This window comes from Coturnix japonica, chromosome 3 (assembly GCF_001577835.2).
Source record: "Coturnix japonica isolate 7356 chromosome 3, Coturnix japonica 2.1, whole genome shotgun sequence".
NCBI classification, from domain to species: domain Eukaryota; kingdom Metazoa; phylum Chordata; class Aves; order Galliformes; family Phasianidae; genus Coturnix; species Coturnix japonica.
Genome location: NC_029518.1, coordinates 4183531 through 4203385, shown reverse-complemented (window position 1 = coordinate 4203385; position 19855 = coordinate 4183531). Strand labels below are relative to the sequence as shown.

The 19855-nt window shown below is 42.5% G+C and overlaps 2 protein-coding genes across 8 annotated transcripts in view; both read right to left on the bottom strand.

Annotated features, from left to right (window-relative positions):
* The window catches only part of XRN2 (5'-3' exoribonuclease 2), a 37298-nt gene extending 24013 nt beyond the window's left edge, over positions 1–13285 (bottom strand). The window contains exons 1-17 of one of the 2 annotated variants that reach the window (XM_015856636.2): positions 13096–13285; positions 10644–10771; positions 10452–10563; positions 10124–10235; positions 9067–9125; positions 8899–8988; positions 8355–8427; positions 8215–8265; positions 7745–7902; positions 7261–7335; positions 7037–7170; positions 6897–6954; positions 6702–6809; positions 5671–5715; positions 4590–4721; positions 3616–3731; positions 1918–2053 (exon numbers count right to left, since the gene is read on the bottom strand). In XM_015856636.2, coding sequence (XP_015712122.1) covers positions 1918–2053; positions 3616–3731; positions 4590–4721; positions 5671–5715; positions 6702–6809; positions 6897–6954; positions 7037–7170; positions 7261–7335; positions 7745–7902; positions 8215–8265; positions 8355–8427; positions 8899–8988; positions 9067–9125; positions 10124–10235; positions 10452–10563; positions 10644–10771; positions 13096–13170 — 1662 coding nt within the window. In that variant the 5' untranslated portion in view covers positions 13171–13285. The remainder of the gene's footprint in view (positions 1–1917; positions 2054–3615; positions 3732–4589; positions 4722–5670; positions 5716–6701; positions 6810–6896; positions 6955–7036; positions 7171–7260; positions 7336–7744; positions 7903–8214; positions 8266–8354; positions 8428–8898; positions 8989–9066; positions 9126–10123; positions 10236–10451; positions 10564–10643; positions 10772–13095) is intronic. The other variant, XM_015856634.2, reaches the window with a different exon arrangement.
* Positions 13286–17764: 4479 nt separating this feature from the next.
* The window catches only part of KIZ (kizuna centrosomal protein), a 39016-nt gene continuing 36925 nt past the window's right edge, over positions 17765–19855 (bottom strand). For all 6 annotated transcript variants that reach the window (XM_015856663.2, XM_015856664.2, XM_015856665.2 and 3 more), the window contains one exon: positions 17765–17994. In XM_015856663.2, coding sequence (XP_015712149.1) covers positions 17891–17994 — 104 coding nt within the window. In that variant the 3' untranslated portion in view covers positions 17765–17890. The remainder of the gene's footprint in view (positions 17995–19855) is intronic.

Genomic DNA, 19855 nt, shown 5'->3' with positions numbered 1-19855 from the left:
TCACTTGAAAGTGGCAAAATAATACTCAACAAGAAGAAAAGAAAGTCAACTCAAACACCAGTACACAATACACTTTAAAGGAAATGCGTCTCTAGAAGGTCTAAGTCAAGTTTTCACCTCCTCAGCTATTTTTCTTAGCAGTACCACTTGAAACAAAAGCCTACTGCTTTGACTTGCAATGCTGAATACGTAAATGTCAACGAGGCTTCTCCAGCGATATTTTGGGTATAAAGCTACAGAGACTTTAATTATCGGATGCAATTCTTCAGTGTATGTCAGGAACCAGCTGGATTGGGGATCTTTTTTGCCCCTCAGACAGATGTTCCTACCAGTGGAACACATTCTCCATCATTATGTTTTTATGGGAGAAGAAAAGCATATCAGATTCTTTCTGATGTTTTATGGTCAATGAGCAGTGGTTGATTACTGGAAGGAGTTTGTATTCCGACCAACAGTTTAAAAACAAAAAGAAACAAACCTAACTTGAAATTCTTACATTCCAACAGTCAACTAATGCAACCTGGCAGGTGTATGGGCAGAAGGTTACGACTGTTACATAGTATTAGAACAGCATACTCCCCACGTACAGCAACTTATAGTATCTTAACTATACAATAATGGCCCTGTAATTCAAGTACAGATGACAGCAGCACATGCATGTATTCCATTGCTGCATTACTTTAAGTCTGCAATATCATTTTTTATCAAGTCTGGAGAGAGATTTGCTTTCTTTTAGAGACACAAAGCAAACCAGCAAGGAAAACATTAACTATCTGTGTTTGTTCATGAAGTTTTTCTTTGGAACTTTAGTAAAGCAGAAATACTTTCTATGCAGGCACTATTCCTTGAGATCTTATTTGCAGTCCTCAATTTACTTGAGAGCACTGTGGTCCTGCATGAAGTCTCAAGTTATCAACCTCACTGATTTATTTTCTTTGCAACTGTAATCACCTATTGCTCCTATATGTATCCATCATCTCGGTCTACAAACTCTAAAGGACAACAAGCTATCTCATATACACATCGCATTAACTAAGCTGGTTTCATATGCTAAACTAGGCAACATTGCAGAAGGGCTTGTCCATATGGCTCTGAGTTCGAGTATAACTCAGTCTATCAGCTCTTACAATTTAAAGCCACAAATATCTCAGTAGTGCAAGTGCAACTGAGGTTTGAATAGTTACAAAACCCCATGCCTTCTGCACAAGGCTACAGCACGCTCACCAAAGAGCAATGAATGCACATCCTGCACTCACTCCTTTGAATACAATAGCCCTAATGTTACAGCCTTCAAATGAAATCAGCCCGGTATTTGCCTTGCCTGTGCTTCAAGTCAGACAGGTGTGAGCCTCCTACAAAGAGTGTGTGGGCAAAGCTTTGGAGCTACAAAACCACACTGAGACAGATAAACTTCATTTGCCCAAGCAGATTCTATTCCCAGCTCACATACAAAATACGACTTACTTTACCTTCAGAGCACGAAACTGGTTATTAACCAGCAGTGCAACAAAGGCCAATCTGACATCTCAATTATCAAAAGATTTAAATCAGATACAGATTACTTCAATCACAGTGCACTTCATGGAACATCACTGTAATCTATAGAGCAGACCAACAATTCTGTTCCTTGCTAGTATTTCACATGCTTTGTGCTTTATGTGCTCGTTGCCATTTGCCATTTCACCAGCCACTGCACTGCTATCTAGTACAAAGGGGAAACACATCAGTTCTTAACAAATTAACAAGCACTGATGCTGTATGTAAGGGATGAACTGCATTCAAATCTTAAGCATCAAACAGAATGGCTACTTACATCTCCAGAAAAGCAATGCTTTTCAGAAATAAGCTTTGGGAAGTTATTATTTCCTGAAACAAGGTGGGGTGCAGACAAAACTGAAGTTTCAGTGAAGAAAGTACCTGGTAATAATATCTGAGGACCCAGCAAAGCCCTTCGACATAGGACTGTACAACTTTACGACGAAATTTCTCATCAGATGCATCAACATCAAACTTGTTTTTATAGTAGCGTTGCTTCCAACCAGATTCCCATAACCTGCACAATAAACAGATGTCAGTACATGTTAACGTTGTATGCCTGTTTACGTTTCTGCATTAAAATCCTCAGCAAGTAACTTGCTACTTCAGTCCCACTTCTCTATATTAAGAGTTCCCCTCCTACTAAAACACAATCCAATTGTTACTTTATTAACAATAACCAGTTGGTTTCCTATTGCTGTTGAGACAAGCTGTGGTTACCAGCAGAATTATCTGGAACTCTGGAAGCCAGCATTCACTTACTTACATTACATGAGTTCCCTTTTATACATGGATTTCCAGCCTTTTGTGCCAGGCAGGGATATCAAGTCAAAAACACAACCACAGACACTGTTAAACCTTACTTCACGTAGCTCCCCCTTATGTCTACCTAGGGATGGGGCAGGGAAAACAGCCACCAGTTCAACACAACAGATGTGCAACTGAATCCCTCAGTTCCAATGCAGTATTATCATCATAAAGGTTGCAACCTGTTCAGTCTCAACAGCTGACTCCAGGAGTTCTCCCACAGATGGATACTTGGGCAAGTTTCAAAACCTTTTCAATAAGGCAACAACCACCAAGAAGTTTGCTAGGGGTCTAGAACTACTAAATCCAGCTTGGAACTCATTCTCAATAGAAGATGTATTTCTGTCAGCAACTTTCGCATTAAGTTCATTTATGAGTTTTTACTAGTAAGCTGAAAATGATTCCATTTTACATCGATTTCCACTGCCATCTAAACACAACTCAATACAAAGGACACTTAATAAAGCTGTTCATTTCTTAACACGATGAATAGCACCCAAGTACTTTTCACTCAGAAAAGGATCTGAATACGTATTCCAAGAGATCTAAGAGCTTAAATAATTACAGACAAATGTAGTATATTCACTTGCTTGATAGCACTACCTTTGTCAAATCCCGACTACAGAAAACAGAAACCCATTGGCTGCACTTATCAGGATACCGACTTTAACAAAAATTATAAGGTCTTCACCCTTGAGGTAAAGGGTAATGGCTTGATTTGAACCTTTGATAAATTCAAACTCACTCGTAATTCACTGTCACTTAATTCTTATCAAATTCCAACCCTTAATCACCCAGGGAACAACAGTTAAAAGAAACTCATCATGGCCAAAGACAGGGCTTTGCTTCCAATCAAAGATGGAGGAAAACATCGTGACAGTAAAAAATAAGGAATGCTGCACATGCAATTGTAACTGAATGTTATGGGTTAAATAGCTCAAAAATTCAACTGCAGAGCAGTGGCATTCAGCTCACATAATCAAAGCTGAACAGTGGATGTCTAGCCAATCTAGCGCGTGGTCTCACAGGGAGTAGTGGCTTGCAGGATGAAAACCTGCACGCATACTAATCTAGATACTTAGATTTAACAGCTATAGCTTACACATCTCACTGGAATTTACTGAATATTCTAACCCTCCACATTAATTACCGGTGGATAAAAAGATCATAGGAAAGCATCTGAAGGCACTGCTGTGCTAAGCTAGATGCAGTCTAATTAATGCCATTTATTTCAGCAATTTGCTAACAAAGTGCTACATAAAATGGCTTCACCTGATATTATCCTCTGGCTCAGGTTCACTGTCACTGTCTTCAGGTTTTCGCTTAATTCCTCGTGCTGGGGACGGGGAGCCATCAGAATTGAGACTGGTATTTGGAGACTGCATCATCTAGGGTCATAATTATTATAGATGAATAGAGGAGAAGATTCATTAGACATTTTAATTCAAGTTAAAACTAACTGTTATGTGATAAAGCAGAATCACATTCATTCTGATCTCCAGAAACTCAAGGCAAAAGTTACATGGTCCTTAAACTATTAAGTCAGACAGCAAAGGAAAAGAACAACTCCAAAGGCACTGATTCCCACAGCCAAAAATCTCATTGCATTTGAGAATGAAAAAGACGCAATGAACAAGACAGTTTAAAACGATAAGACATGCTGTTTTGATGTATTCCAACTCTGGAATAGAGTTGATGTCTTTAGTCCTACAGACTACGTTATGACTTCATTTTATATTGACAGTGAAAAATGAGTATGCAGAGCACCATACAAATGTAATATAAAACCAGCAGAGATACTGTTTCCTCGCTGCTGATCCTTTAAACTCCTTCCAAATGCATGTATTTTTAATATTACAGATTTAATATTACATTTTCACCTCTACAAAGCTAAGACAAATAATTGCAATTAAACAATAATAGACCTAGTAAACGTAACTCCATAAAGTAACTGATCTGCTTAACCCATGTGCAGAAGCCTCAAGATTAAATGGAAGACTAGCAGAAAGTACACTTAAATAAAGTGAGTTATATTTACTCAGATTTATATATATGTGTATTATTATGGGAATTTGGAGCTGAAGTTTTCAGCACAACCAAGCTATGCCCCAACTCCCACGTTCTTTTCCCCCAGTCTTCAACAGCAGCGGGAAATAAGAAGTCCCCACAGAAAAAAGAACCAAACAGGTGGACAGGACGTGATTATAGCCCCTTCTATTTGTAAATACCTTTAAACATCTACTTACGGAGTTCTGTCTGTCATGCATTCTCATTTCAAAGGCGGTTTGCCTGGGGTTACTGATTGCCTGAGGACTGGTGCGATTTCCCAGAGCTTGAGGAGAAAACTGCCCACCAGGAATAAATGAAGGATGATCTCTCTAGAAAATAAACGTGTACAGGTATGCTGAAAAAGAAATGTCATCTCCACAGCAATGTGGTGATGCTCTCACAATTTTCAGATTAGCATGTTAAATAGAACATAGTTACGTAGGTACACAGTTAGCCCCTCAGTTCAGCTTTAATTAGTTACATTTAACAATCTTAATTCAATATAAGATCTTGACGGATTCAGCTTATATAGACTACAAAGGGCAGACACGTTCAAACACCAGTTAATGCTTCCCTAACACGTTTATGAAACATCTGACAGCACTGACTTGCTTGCACACAGAATTGTGTAGTAACTGTAGTTTGGGGTATGTCTTTTTCATGTTTGATAGAAACACGTCTGTACCCAAACAGATCAATTTAATGCAAATCAGTATGCATATTTAAACCCAGTGAGTTGGTTGAGTCGCCATCCCTGGATGTGTTTAAGAGCCATTTGGATGTGGTGCTCAGGGATATGATTTAGTAGAGGGTTGTTAGAGTTAGGGTACTATGGTTAGGCTGTGGGTGGACTTGATGATCTTCAAGGTCTTTTCCAACGTGGGTAATTCTATGATTCTAAAATATTAAGTCAAACCCCATCTCCCTAGCACAACTTCTAAGAAGACTTATGTCAACCCATAGGAAAGTAATTCTTGTACTGTGACCATCAAGAATCACTGAATCATCATGAAAGTGTTTAACTATGGGCACTTGAATAACATACAGGTATCAGCTATAACATTCAACTCTCCTTTTCCTTTTAAGAAGTCTTTAACATGCAATTCCTTCAAAGCCCCAGTTTACAAAAAGTCATGAAAATACAACCCTAAAATAGTTCACACACGGCCCAGAAAATGCCATGATCACAACTACAGCCTCAGCCACCACGTTCACTAGAAGCTATAGCACATATTTTAATTCTTGCTAGTTTTTGCATTGTGAAAGAAATGATTTTACCTTCATTCTTTTCTTTTTTTCTTTTTGTCGTCTTTTAAAGTTATCCTAGGTAAGGAATAAAGAGGAAAATGTCACACAGACTTCTTGGAAACCTGTTTTGTTATAATCCTCAGCCAAAAGACTGTCAGGTTTTTGAGTAATGCTCTGAATAACACCTCAATCAGTTCTTTTACCTGTAAACCCAATGCAAGGTAGAAGTTTCTAGCTAACTTACCCTGAAAACCGATAGAAAAGAGTTGCTGCTTATTCAAAGGCCCCTAATTTTGGTCATGACTTTAATCACCTAATAAGCCAGTTCAAGGTGACATCAGGGTCAAAGGACTAAGTAATATCACACGCCTGAGCTCCCTGACTGGTGTGGAACATCTGCCAAAAGGCCAAGAGAGACTAAGTCCCAGAAGAGGAAAAAGACAGGGTACAAGGAAAGATCTCGGGATCTTGCACATCAAGTCAGTATTTCCACTTCAAGAGAAGCACAGGCTGAAGCAATTAGAAATCAAACGTTTTGGCAACACTTGCAGAGCACTTTTTGACTGAACAGTAAATACAGTTATCTTCTTTCATTCACAAGTGTTTTAGCCCTCACCCTCAATGAATAAACCACAGCCTGTCTGCCAAAACTGCATGAATGACTGCAGAGATAGACCAAAAGAACAATTCCTGGACAAAACTCAAGGTAAGAGGTACTGAAAGGCAAGAACGCACTTTTAACTCATATTTAGTATTCCATCCCTGCACAGAAAAAAATAATCCCTGTTTAGTTTACATAGTAGCTATTCAAAGAGTGGCACAACTCACATACAGTTCTTGTTTTGTTGCTACTTGAGATAGCAACCAGAAAAAAACACCCTGCTCTACTAGGAAAAGCAAATCAACTGGAAGCACTTGGCTAATTTTCAACCATGGACAAAGCCGCTGCAGATATTAACAAGATATAAATGTGGATTTTCCCCCCCTCATATCCTATTAAGGATTATCACAGTAACAGAAGTGATGAAAACAAAATTCCAAGAACAAAACACGGAATTTACATCATCGTCTTTTCGCTTTTTGAATATACTATCTTCAACTTCTCCAACAGCCAACATGATCATCTGGACTCGCTGCAGGTTGACAAAACCACTTTCTGTGAGATAGCCCTGTAAAACACAACGTAATGTGGTTGAAAAACAAATCTACATTGGTAGCAAACAAAGAGATCTTTAAAAAGAACAAAAAAACATTACCCCAGTTTTGTGCACCACGTTTTTATATATGTTTACCAAGCGATCAATTGCTCCCTCCCTAGAAAGCAAACACAAAAGCATGAGACTTGTCATTTAAAGCTACAGGAGGTATACTTGAAGGAAAGTATATTCTCACATACCTGATCTCCAGAGATGGCAGATGAGGAAGAAAGTCATTTCCAACAAAGAAGCACATAAAGACCCAGTCATCAACACTTCTTTCAAAATCAAAAGTGAAAGGTAAACTGGCCATAGTGAGTTCTCTTTCTAAATACTGCAACACAGGCAAAAGACACCAAGAACCATTGTCAACAAAGTTTAATATTACTCATATATGTAGGATTTATTAACTGCTTCAACATACCTCTCGCAAAACACATAAGCGGATGAAGATAAATTCTTGTTCAGAGGCAGGAAGACTGTCTGCAAACTGATCGTGCTAAAATGAAAAGAAATAACTGAATTGTATCCAAGCTCGCTTTTAAGTTTATCCTGCTCCATTTTAAAGCATACTTGGAAAAGAGCTAAGAGATACACAAGCACTGGTCCTCAAGTTCTTTATGCCAAGCATGTATTTCACTACTTTGTGTGTCTTAAGTTAATGATTATCCTCCCTTGCCAGTGGGAAAAAGAAAGAAAACTAATAAGTGAGAAAGTTAGATTCCACATAGTATTTATATGCTACAGAAGTATCATTTTATTAATATAAAACAAAAGCCAGGCAATTCCAGTAGCATAATTTGTATTACGCTTCAGACAAAACTGACAGCAAGAATAATGTGAGGATATCATTAAGACACAAATTAGTTCACACTGAGAAGAATTTGTAGAAAGATCAGGATTCTTACCTTGCCTTGTTTTTCTCTAGGCAAACCTTGACAATCCTTAACCTCGTGACCCATCTGGTTACAAAGAGCACATGGCTTGGGTTTATTTGGTTTAAACTCTTCCCTAATGATGGTGAAATGTGGCTCATGAGTGGCTAATCCAAGCATTATTAGATCAGCTACCAATCAAAAGAGAAGAAGAAAATCTAATGAGAGATAGCATTAAGCACTTTCTTCAAACAAACAACTATAAAGCCACGTTCATTGTGCTTTAAGCAAGCATGACCACAACTATGGGCTCACCCACAAACTACCCAGACAGTACAACTAAGTGAAAGTCAGCCCTTCAGCCACAGACAGCAGCCGTCAAAAGCAGATACACTGGATTATTTATACAAATGCAAACCAAATTCTAAATGCTACAGCTGAACACAGTCGAAAAACAGCACAAGAAAGTTTAACGCGAGATATACTGTCAGCAAAGAACTCACCATCAGCCCCACACAGACAATGATGAGTGTTTGGGTCATGGTTTGGTTGAGCTACATGAAAGAAAATCACACAGCTTTGGTTCAATAAATGCAAAACAGGTGAGAAATAAATGTCATACCGCAGCCTGTTACAAGTATACCTCTTTGTCTTCTAATGTAATCCATGATTTTATGTTCACCTTCACCAGGAGCACTAGCATCAGACAGGATTACCTAAGAAGATGTACAGATTAGGTGATCAATTTGTGCTGCCAGCCTTAAAAAAAACAAAAATCCCACCAACAGTAGGTAGTTCAAGTATTCTTAAGTCACATTCAGTATATGAAATCCTAATTTGCAGTGTCAAGTCTCATATTATGTCTCAAAAATCGATTATTTAAGAGTTTGGGTCCTCTGAGCAGACCTTAATTTTTCTCTAATTTTCAGGATCAAGCTGACATATTGATTCAAATACACTGCAATTATCATATCATTAGCTTCCTGATACATTATACAGACAACTGATGAAACACAGGGCTATAAGAAACAGAACTTGATGGGAGTGGAGTGGTTGAGTAGCAGCATAAGAGAATCTCAAAGTCAAGAAAAGCATGAAAGCTGCTATGAATAATTTTTATTGACTGACATCTATTGTGCATCATTCAGATAATAAAAACAATGCATGTATCAAACTGTGAAACTTACCGTCAAATTTTTCCACCCTGGGTCATTGTTCAAACGGTCAGCGATGTAATAGCGGAGACATTTGGCAAGATTGTCCATAAACTCAGTTCCCTAAAAACGGAAAGATGAAAAGAAATTAAGCCATCATCCAGATACTGACAATTGGTGGTTAAGGGCAAGATCACTTACTGGGGTAATACAGTTGCTGTCAAATCTTTCCTTCACTTCTTCCGGAGGAAGAATGCCACCTAGAGTGTTAAAGACATTTAACATGAGTAAATCAATATGGAACATTAGAAGTACTTTTGCATGACAAACACCCTGATGGCTACCCTGATAGCAATTAACATTACATTACTTTCATCCTAAAATTAGGTACTGGTACTCTTAGAAATGTTGTTTATTGCTTCAGAGCAGTAATTTCACTACCTGCTTTGCCAGAAATTAGAAGAAGCCTCAAAGAAACTAAACTTGCTAAATGAGATAAAACATTAGGAAATAGTTCTTGTATTGTTCTCTATGTTTCCACTACTTGTTCACTTGAGCTCCCAAACAAAGTTACTCTAACAACTTCTCTCTGAACTTCATGAAGAGTCTCCATAGTCTTGAAATGCAACAAAAAAAGCATGCCCTGCCTTTTTAACCTCTAACAAGGCTATGCCTCCATTTGGAAGGCCACATTAATTCAGGTGACTGTGCAGGAAGAAGTAATTCCTCCAGCACACTCAGCATTCTTCAGCTACAAACACTGCTTTCACTCGAGTCATATTACTGTCACTCTCAGACTGCACTGAGGTCGCCCTGTTCCTGAGTTTAAATTTCCAATCTAAGTACCTACCCTTGCTTGCAGTATATTCCTTATTCCTGTGCAGCAACACCTTCACACGATTTCCATTGCTAAGCCTCAACTAACTTTTTGTTAGGACCCAGAAACATTCATTCCTTTCTGTAATAGTAGTGGGAGGCTAAGCAAAACTATGTTTATCCCTGTTCTTCTGTTCACTTTCTTCCTGAAGGAATTAAAAGAACACAAATCCATTTCAGGCAGGAAGACAGAAAACAAAAGTGACATTTTATCTTGGATCTTAACTTAGGGGAGAAAAAAGATCCACTACACCCTCCCTCTCTGTAATTTACAAAGATATTTGAGAGCACAACATCCCTTTTCTAACCCTTACTGAAACAATAAAAACATAAAAGGCAATTCTCACTTGAAAAACAACATCAGGTATGGCCACAGCTTTACCTTTTGCCAGAATTTCTTGTCTTATTTTTTGCTTCTCTTCAGCAGCTTCCATGCCCTCCTTCGATGCTCTGAATCTTCTTGACCGCTGCTGGTTCATTTTTGCACGTGGAGCCTAATCACAGAATCACAAGGTTGGAAAGGACCTACAAGATCATCTAGTCCAACCATCCTCCCTTTACCATACCTACAGTATAACCACTAAACCACATCTCCAAGCTCCCTATCCAGACAAAAAGCAGGTATCACAATGCATGGGTAAGTTACTACATCCATAGAGTTATTTTCCATCTGTTTCTGAAACTAGGAATTAAATACAGTCAATACTTACTACTCCATCTATAGCCATGTAGAGAAGTCGCCTTGGTCTTACAATGTTGAAGATCCTGTCAATGTACTCAAATATTGCAACCATCATTTCATCTTCATTTTTAGGTGCTGGCCTACAATGTAGCACATTCAATTTAATACATGAAAGGCTACAAATGAGTCCTATTTATAGAAATAAAGGAAACTGCCTTACTTGTCTTCTGGATGTGTACAAGGGTGAATGATACCATTCATATCCAAGTACAGATTGTCAAACTCCACCTCATTAGGGTTTGGTTTGCTTGTATCAACCGGAGCCTTGACACCATTGCATTCTTTGGCCTGTGAAAGCAGTTGGAGCAATTACTTCAGGACTCAGTCATGCAAGTAGAACAACTGATCTACAGAGTATTAACACACGGACTCACAGGGAATCACAGAATCATTAAGGTTGGAAGAGACCACTGAGATACACTATTTAATACAGTAACATCCATGCTAGAAGAGACACTCTTTGACCAAGAGGAAGTGGAATTCATCATAAAGACTTTATGGCTTATGGGAGGAGTTATAATGTATCACAGAGTTGCAGTGAGGTGTACAGCCCAGCAAGGAATGTAATGCTATTCCATCCAGGCTGTGATCAGAGGGTTCAAGGAGGCAGCAGGAAAAGTGTTCCCCTGCTGCTCTTCCCACCCAAGTGATACTTGTTAGAAGCTGACCAACATGCACCCAGCACCTCCTCTGAGCTTACACAGCCCCTGCAGCTGCAGGAGCATGGGATGTAGAATCAAGACCAGCTTGGTTCCTTCAGAACTCACTAAACAAGAAACACATTACCACACTTAACGGGACACAAGAGCAATGCCTTGTTTATAGCAAGAACTAATTGCCAGGTGCAAACACTATTTTGCAGCTTATGATTTTTATCAAGTTCCTCTGGACAACTGAAGCCCTGATTTTAAAAGAAGAGCACACGTTCTGGTTTACATCAGATAACAGGACAAGCAGCTTGTCTCATGTTCTACTTGATCTCCCCATCAAACCTCTTGCCAAAGCTAACTGTGGCATCAAAGGCTTACAACTACGTGATATGGAAAATAAAACTGCCCTCTCCACAGATCTTATTTCCCATCTTGAAGGTAAAGCAAAATAAGCACTATCTCCCTTAGATGGCTACAAAAGCCATTTAGTTTTCATCTGCATACTGCTATGTCAGCAGCTTCACCATTACCCGCTCATAAACCTATCAGCTTTTTAATGCAAACGTCTTGTAAAAGGTTTAAGTATCTGGGAGCGATATCTCTTGTGATAGAACTAAACTGTTCACTTCTAATCTACAGCTGCTTTTGAAACCATTGAAAACAGATCTTCAAATACGATACTTTAGTTGCAGCTTTATTAATTTGTATGAATTTGATTAAGCACATTCTCTCCTGGATTTTATATCATCTTCGAGATCTTCCTCTTATTCTTCCTGCTCAGCTTAAGGAAAAGATTAATCAGATTTAAGAGGAAGAAATTAGCTGGCAAGGTAAGAGAACAAGGATCAACTGCGGCGTATCTCAAAGAGACAAGCTACCCACTGATACAAAACTTCTGATTAGGAAGATTTATAAGCAGTCCTAAGATACACAGAGAACTGATTACAGTGCGAGAGAAATTCACATTCCAGACAAAGCACAGCCTCTCACCACTGTCAGCTCTCAAGTCCATAACCACATATGAATATCAGAACCTGTACCTAGATGATCACCCAGTTCCAACCCCCTGCTATGTGCAGGGTTCACCAACCACCAGCCCAAGCTGCCCAGAGCCACATTCAGCCTGGCCTTGAATGCCTGCAGGGATGGGGCATCCACAGCCTCCTTGGGCAACCTGTTCCACAGTAAGCCTAAATGCGACATACTGAAGGATTTGCTGATGAAAAGCTCAGACCCCAAAGCCTGTTATGATGCTGGCTGCAAGCAGAACAAACCATTCACATTCAAGTTCCCCACGGTGACTGTGAACAGCCTGCTCCAGGGCAAGCATTCATCCGAGCAGCTATTAAGCAACGCTTGTAAATCAGAAGCCACCGTGTTTGGTGTTAGTTCCTCAAACCTCAGGCAATGCACTGCAGTGACCAACTCACACTGCAGCTATAGGTAACACAAACCCCTCACGCTGCGCTGAGAATCACAGAATTATCAAGTTTGGAAAAGACCTAGAAGATCATCTAGTCCAACCATTACCAATACTTCCAGGCTAAATCATATTCCTCAGCACCACATCCAAGCGTTTCTTGAACACTCCCATGGGAGGCTAAAGAGCCATAAGGACAACAGGGAGAGTTCCTTGCAAGTTCAACACGCGATTAACCCAAATCTAAAGCATCACCTCACTGCCTAAAGTGAGAAGCAAAGGAGTTCTGACTGTGAAAGAACCGACTGCCAACCCTGACTTAAAGCCCTATTACCTATGGTAAACAGGTAATACGTGAAGTCTATGGCACTGTCCCACCGCTCTGTCGGAGGAGGAATTGTCCCCATCAGCCCAGCGGACCGTCCCGGGCCCAGCACGCGGAGGGCCCAGCTCCCGGAGCCGGCCCAGACCCGAGCGGCCACAACGGGAACCACGCCGCCTCCCTCCCGCACTTCCACACCGCGCTGCCCGGCCCCCTTCACCTTCTCCTCCACGCAGTTGACGATGATGGACGGGTACTTGCGGCTGAGCCAGCGGAAAAAGGCCGGTACTCCCATAGCGGCGCTGGGCCGCGGCGGACGGCAACGAACAGCCCCAAGCGAAGCGGCGCCCAACGCTTCCGGGGCCGGAGAACGGCGCGGGGCAGCATGGGGGCCGGGCCGCCATCTTAGGGGCGGAGCGGCTGCAGCGCATGTGTACGGAGCGGCTGTAGTGCGGTTGGAAGGGGGGGTTACCCTGCGATCGTCAGATGTAATCGTAGCTCAGCCCCACCGTGCCCACTGCCCACGTCCCTCAGTGCCACATCCCCATGGCCACGGGACACCTCCATAGACGGTGACCCCACCACTCCTGTGCAGCTGTGCCACTGCATCACCGCTCTGTGGAGAAGGAATTGTTCTAACAGCCAACCTGAACCTCCCCTGGCACAACGTGAGGCCATCCCCTCTCGTCCCATGGCTGTTCCCTGGGGGCAGAGGCCGACCCCACCTCACACAGCCTCCTGTCAGGCTGTAGAGAGCCATGAGAGCAAGCATAAAGAAACCCTTAGCTGTTGGTAAGCCATCTTCTGTTGTCACATCCTTTATACAATCTGTGACTGGAATAAATATCCCCATCAACTTTGCGCTGGCGCTACATCTGTTGTATCAGCTCATCCTTTATCTGCTCCTTACAAAACCTATCTTGATTGAAGCTTCCTATTATATCGCCGCTCCTGCTGCAACTTAGTGCGTAGTACGACAAACTTAGTACGAATGCTTTGCATTGAGGGGCAATCAATTGTTTTTTTCCCTGATAATACCAAAACAGAGACAAATGCAAATGAAATATAATCATCTTATCTCATAATTCCTTGTGTAAACAAGCTTTGTTGCAGTATTATTATTATTATTATTTTTCAAACATTTCCTTCAAAAGTTAATCTATATTTTGCAGGGCGAATGAAAGCAAATAAATCTTGCAAAATATCCTGGTATGAAGATGGTGTTTTAGTTGGGTCACTGCTCTTGTTTTCTGTAACCATTTGAGGGCATGATGCTCTTCATATCTTGGCATCCACCTGGCTGTGAAGAGGGAACTGTTCCTGTAGGAAGAGCCTTAGGGAGAGTCACTGGAGTCTTAGACCCACTTACTGGTTTAGTTTTATATTATTATTATTTACTGTCCTGTAAAATTGTTTATTGTCCTGTCTTTGCGAATAGTCCTAATGAAGCAACTGGAATGGACTTTTGTGTGGAACTTCAATGCTTCCTCCTGTCCAAACCAAGATCTTCTGCTTCTCAAGAGGAACCAGCTGCATCTGTAGCTTCTCTAACACCACCTGGATGCCGCAGGGAGCTCACATGGCAGCTCAGAGGACACCAGTCCTGCCCTCTTCCTCAGGGCTCACCTGGAAGCCACAGGAGCTCAGGACTGTGCTGGGCTCCTCCTGTTGTGCTGGCATGGCAGCAGCTTGGAGGACACCAGTCTAAGTCCTTCCCTTTTCTTTAGGGCTCAGGAAAGAAGGGGTGAGAGCCCTTGGGTTAATAGGGAACAGCAGCTGGTGCTGGGGCTCTCGGGCGGATGGTGGCTCCTCAACGCCCAGATGAAAAGCGAGAGCCCCTGGAGCGCCGTTCCTGGATGCGGCGACGTCGACGGGCGATCATGATGTTATAATGGATGCCCAGCCGTGATGGAGATGGATCCACCTCCATGGGTTCTTCCTCAGGAGGCAGGTCCACCTCCATCGGCTCAGCATCGCCCCTGGGTGGATCAACATCCATTGGCTCAGGTTTGCCATTGCTCCCCTAAACCCTGCACTTCTTGGATGGGGGAGGATCCATGGTGGGAAGGGGGGAAGGCACCTTCTAAATTGCTGCTTCTTGTGCCAGAAGGCTGCACCAGGACACAAGTCTGTTAGAAACTGGAGTTCTGTTGTCAAGATCTTGACAAATTCGAGGCTGGTCACCATCTGTATGAAGAAGAGAAATGCTGGTTCTGCTCTTGGGATGGGGCAACCCCAGCTCTTTGTACAGATGGGGGGGATGAAGGGCTGGGGAGCAGCTCTAAGTGACTGCAAGTACACAGCAGGAATACGTGAAGACTTCTCGTTGCAGTATTCTCAGTGGATGAGTGGCATGCTGATTTAAATCTGTTCAGGCTGTATTGATTACAGTCCTGCTGTCCATCAGCATCACCTGTCATCATCTTCAGGCTGCTGGTATGACAGCTGTCAAGGAGCAGAATAAAGTTGACTGGCAGAACGTTTTGCATCTAATGAGTCTGTGCACAATAAAAGTATAATATATATAAAAAAAATGCTCTGGAGGAACTCAGCTATCGCTTAAATAGCAGAAGAGAGATATTGCCTTAGCAGAAACTCCCGAAGCCATCTGTCATCTGTCATTAGCTGCATGTCTGAGGCTGAGCTGGACTGAGGGAATGAAAAGCACCAGAGACTAGTGATGGGTGCCTTGTGTCATGCAAGGAGATTTAAAGTGGGCTGACATCAAGAACCCAGAATCACTCAGAAAGAGCTTAAAAACTACAAAGGCGCTGCAGATCTGATGCAGCGTTACTTCACAGCACAGCTCGCAGAGACTTCTTCCAGATGAACTTTGGTGTGATGATCATTGGAAATCACATAGCAATGGTCCATCTGTGACGTGACAAGGTGAGCTTATGTTTAGTAGATGGGCAGAGCCCTCAGGAATGAATTACCATGGCTAGATAGGCAGAACGAAGCACCGAGGGGCAACAAACCAGGCACCGGCATGGTGGGGTCACACACTCATTGTGCTACAAGTCTCCTGGGTGACACTGAGACTGCAGATAAAGAAGGAAAATAAGCTTCCAACGTGCTGCTAGAAGACTACTTAGAAGTTCCTAGAAATACCTTGTAGTCTACCAGGACCAGCAGCAGGACAGCGTTAATGCTTCTGGTTCTGCCACCACTACAGTGCAAAACTGGTTTTCAAGCCCAACCTAAAGTAGCCTGTGGTCCAACATGCATGGAAACTCTGGCACAGTGGAGGACACTGAAGCCTTTACTGAAGAGCTTCCCTTGTGCAGATGCATGCAGGCTGAGAGTCGCTCTTCCTCTTGGCACAGAAACAGAGCAGCCACTCTGACCCAGACAAACCCATGATGCTGGCTGGGATCCTGTGACTGCAGAGTCCGGCTGCCTCCCACTCCAACAACCCCGCTGATGCACTCCATCCTTAGCAGCACTCACTTTCCAGTCGTTGGAATAATCAACACTGCACCGCTGCCAAACTGGGAACCTGTAAGATGAAACAAGTATCTATACTAACCATTTCTTCTCATTTTCAAGCCTTCTTCAAAGCTCGACTCGGGCTCCACGTTCTTTTTATTAAATAGAATATTGTTACCATTTCAAAATTGTTTTTGATAGGCCAGACCCAAAGATTGGTGGCTGTATTCAAAGCTGCAGTGCTGCTTTGCAGCAGAGTTTAATTGGGGTGCTGTTTTTTGCTTTTGAACTTATCATAATTATGAACAGATTTTTTTTTAATATGTCCCCTGGTTTCTCCCTTCGAAAGCAAATCTCGTGTTTAATGAACTTCATTTTAGATAAAAGGAATTAAAAGAAGAAAATTAAAAATGCATGAAGCTCCTAGAGTCATCCAATTATTGTGATGTCCATGCAGCAATGCCAGCGTGGATCTTACAAAGCAACTAAAAGCAGAAAATCACTGAGGATCACCACATGTAAATTCCGTTCTGTTCCAAAACGTGCTGAATTAGAAACGTACACTTTATGCATTTCTTCTTCTTGATCTGTTGCAGAAGATGATAAAGATCAAACATGCCAGGCAGCCCCGTGTAGCGTATGTATGCATACCCAGAATGCTTGCTTTCTTTTTGCAAAACCAGTTAGCTCTGTAGCCAAAATATTAGAACACATATAAGCATGAGGATATGCTGTTTTTTGCATTCAGACTGCAACAAAAGCAGCTGCCAAGCTGGTCAGAAGTAGCCTTACTACTAAGCACACTCGTGGCCTACAGAGCTTCCAAAAGAACACTGGTGATGTGGTCATTAAGCACTACAGCCCCACCATGGTCCTCCTGCAGCACAAAATGATGTATTTGGATCACATACGACCAAGGAACAGAAATGGATTTGGCTCCCCAGTGGTCAATGCCTCTTCTAGATCTTGGTCTGAATCACAGAGAGAAATAAACATGCACAGCATGATGACGTTGCATCATGGACAGCAGCATCACCCAGTGCCACATTTCATGCTTACAGTAGCTGGGACCGCTCTCAGAGTAAGTGTAATTCTGTCAGGCTGGCAAGTTTTTGACCCAAGAGGTGTAATTTCCCGATCGCTGCTGACTGACACCTTGTTTGTGACAACCCATTCATCTCTGTCACGTAGGATTAGCCACTGCACAGATGCATCCCTTGCATTTTATATGGCACTGGACAGGGGGTGCTTGCTGTGAGCAAGAACCTGCAGACCAATCAGCTCCAATCCCCAGTAACAGAAAGAAATGGGGAACTCGTCAGTGGCTTCCAGCAGCCTTCTTGAGAAAGCTGTACAACCACCACGGGGTAAGCGAACATCTGGGGACATACCTTCAGTTGGGTTTCCTTCAGAAAAGGAAAAACACTTGGTGGTTAAGAGAACACATGCATGCAAGGAGGCCGTGTAGAATACCAAGTCATCTTTATTCTGTATTTAAACCGATGAGGTGCGCTTCCGAGACAGCAGCGTTGAAGGTGTGGAAGATGATACTGTTGATTTGCTTCCCAAAAGCAAGCGGTAGAACTTCAGTCATAGAAGTCATCAAAGTCATCTGCTTCTGGGCTGTGAGCTTGAGGACGCAAAACATCCAGAGACTCAGAGCTGCTATCGTCAGATTCACCCCAGAAAGCTGAGAGTGAAGAGAAGAATAACGGGAGAATTATAAACATTCTTTTCCATGCCCATGTCACAGCACTGGCATCGTCATTCTACAGCTCTTTTGAGGTAGCCAGACACTGTGGTTTATAGAGGAGCTCAGGGTTTGGGCTGTTTTGAGGACCCCCCCAGCAGAGGTGTGCATTTCTGGCACTGCACTGTCACCAAGTTGTGGTCTCCTAACTGTGCTGCCATGGAGGAACAGTGAGTCATTTACATGGCTGACTTCATTGTTCCTCAAGGTAGTTTGACAGAATATTTCCACTCCAAGCAATTTACTTGACCATCTGCTGCCTGAATTACAGCTTTGTCTATTATGTTCCACTTTCTTCCTCTACTTGACCCTACAGTGAAGTCACAGGATGACCATGACATCACAGAGCTGGCATAAAAATGGCAATGATGTCACAGATGGGGAAAAAAAACAACACCACTCTGTGACAGGACCACATACAGGCAAAAACGACTTCAAAGAACTGGATGGCTTTAACAAAAGGACCTGGTAATTAGCAAGCAATTTCACTGAAAAACAGAATCACATTTAAATTTGAAGTGCTTGAGAGATTCCTCGATATGTAAATTCCTTTGACCCGTGGAAGGAAAAAAAAGCAGCAGACAGACAGGGAAGTACACAGAGCTCTTCACAACGAAGGCCTGATGAGATGATTCAGGTGTGAAGGTTGCCAGCTCAGTCGTGCAGTAACTGTTAATTTTTCTTTGTCCCTTGATTAAAAAAAGAAGGAAACCACAACAAAAAGCCACGCTTTTATCTCTGGAAAAAATAGCTGCTTCACCACAGAAGGGCCATTGAGGAGTGCTGCTGACCAGCAACCACACTGGGCTCCGCATCAACAGTGTTTGAATGTTGAACTGCACCCATGGCAGCAACAAGCACAGGCTGAGGGAGTCAGGGGAAACAGAAGCACAGGTGGGAACAACATTCCTGGGCACAAATTCCTTTCTTCTTTGGGTTCGTGGTTCCCCATGGCAGTATGTGGGAAGGGCAGGGGCACGGACATCCTACCTCACACCTCCCCCTGTCCTGCTCTGATGAAGCCTCTCTGCAGGTTGTCCACACACACGTGACATATTTCCCTCTCTCAGCCCACTATAAGAAGCAGCTGCAAGCTAGAATGTCAAGCCTACAGTTTGACTTCCAGAGCTGCACTGCCTCTTCCTAAGGGTTTTCAGAGAGTCCTCATTTCTCCAGAGTTATAAAGTTGATGCCCCAAAATGAGGCAAAAGCCTGACAAATACAGATTCAGACAGCAGGAGAGAGGCAGACTGTCAAACCTCATACAGAAATTACAGCTCATGTTCCACTGAAGCACCATTCACTATTTTGTGCTTTTGATGGCACAAGCTATATAAAATACCTTATCTACAAATGCAGCAGCTGCACCTTTCATCCTCTATCCCCAGACCCCTGGGCTGCAGGTCTGCCATGAGCAGCAGAGCAGGGCAGGCTGTATGTGCTTGCTCCCATGCTGAATGCGTGGGAGGAGAGCAAACGTGCTGAAGGGCTCCACAACACGCAGCTCCCCAGCAGAGAGCTAAGCAGGCTAGAGATGCGACAGAGGCCTTTCAAACGGCATCAAAGCAGCCATGGTTAATGGTATCCTGAAATCAGCTCAGATTCCATAGCTCTGAAATAAGCTTGGTATCATTCAGGACTGCATAGCTCCTGAGGCTGGGCTCCCAGTACAAAAAGCTCCCTGCCTTCCATTACAGAGTTACAGGTGACTTCAGACACCAGCAGTTATGGCAACTAGAAGTAAAATCAAATGTAGGGGAGAACGAAAACATGCAGGGCCCAGACACTGATTTAAAAGAAA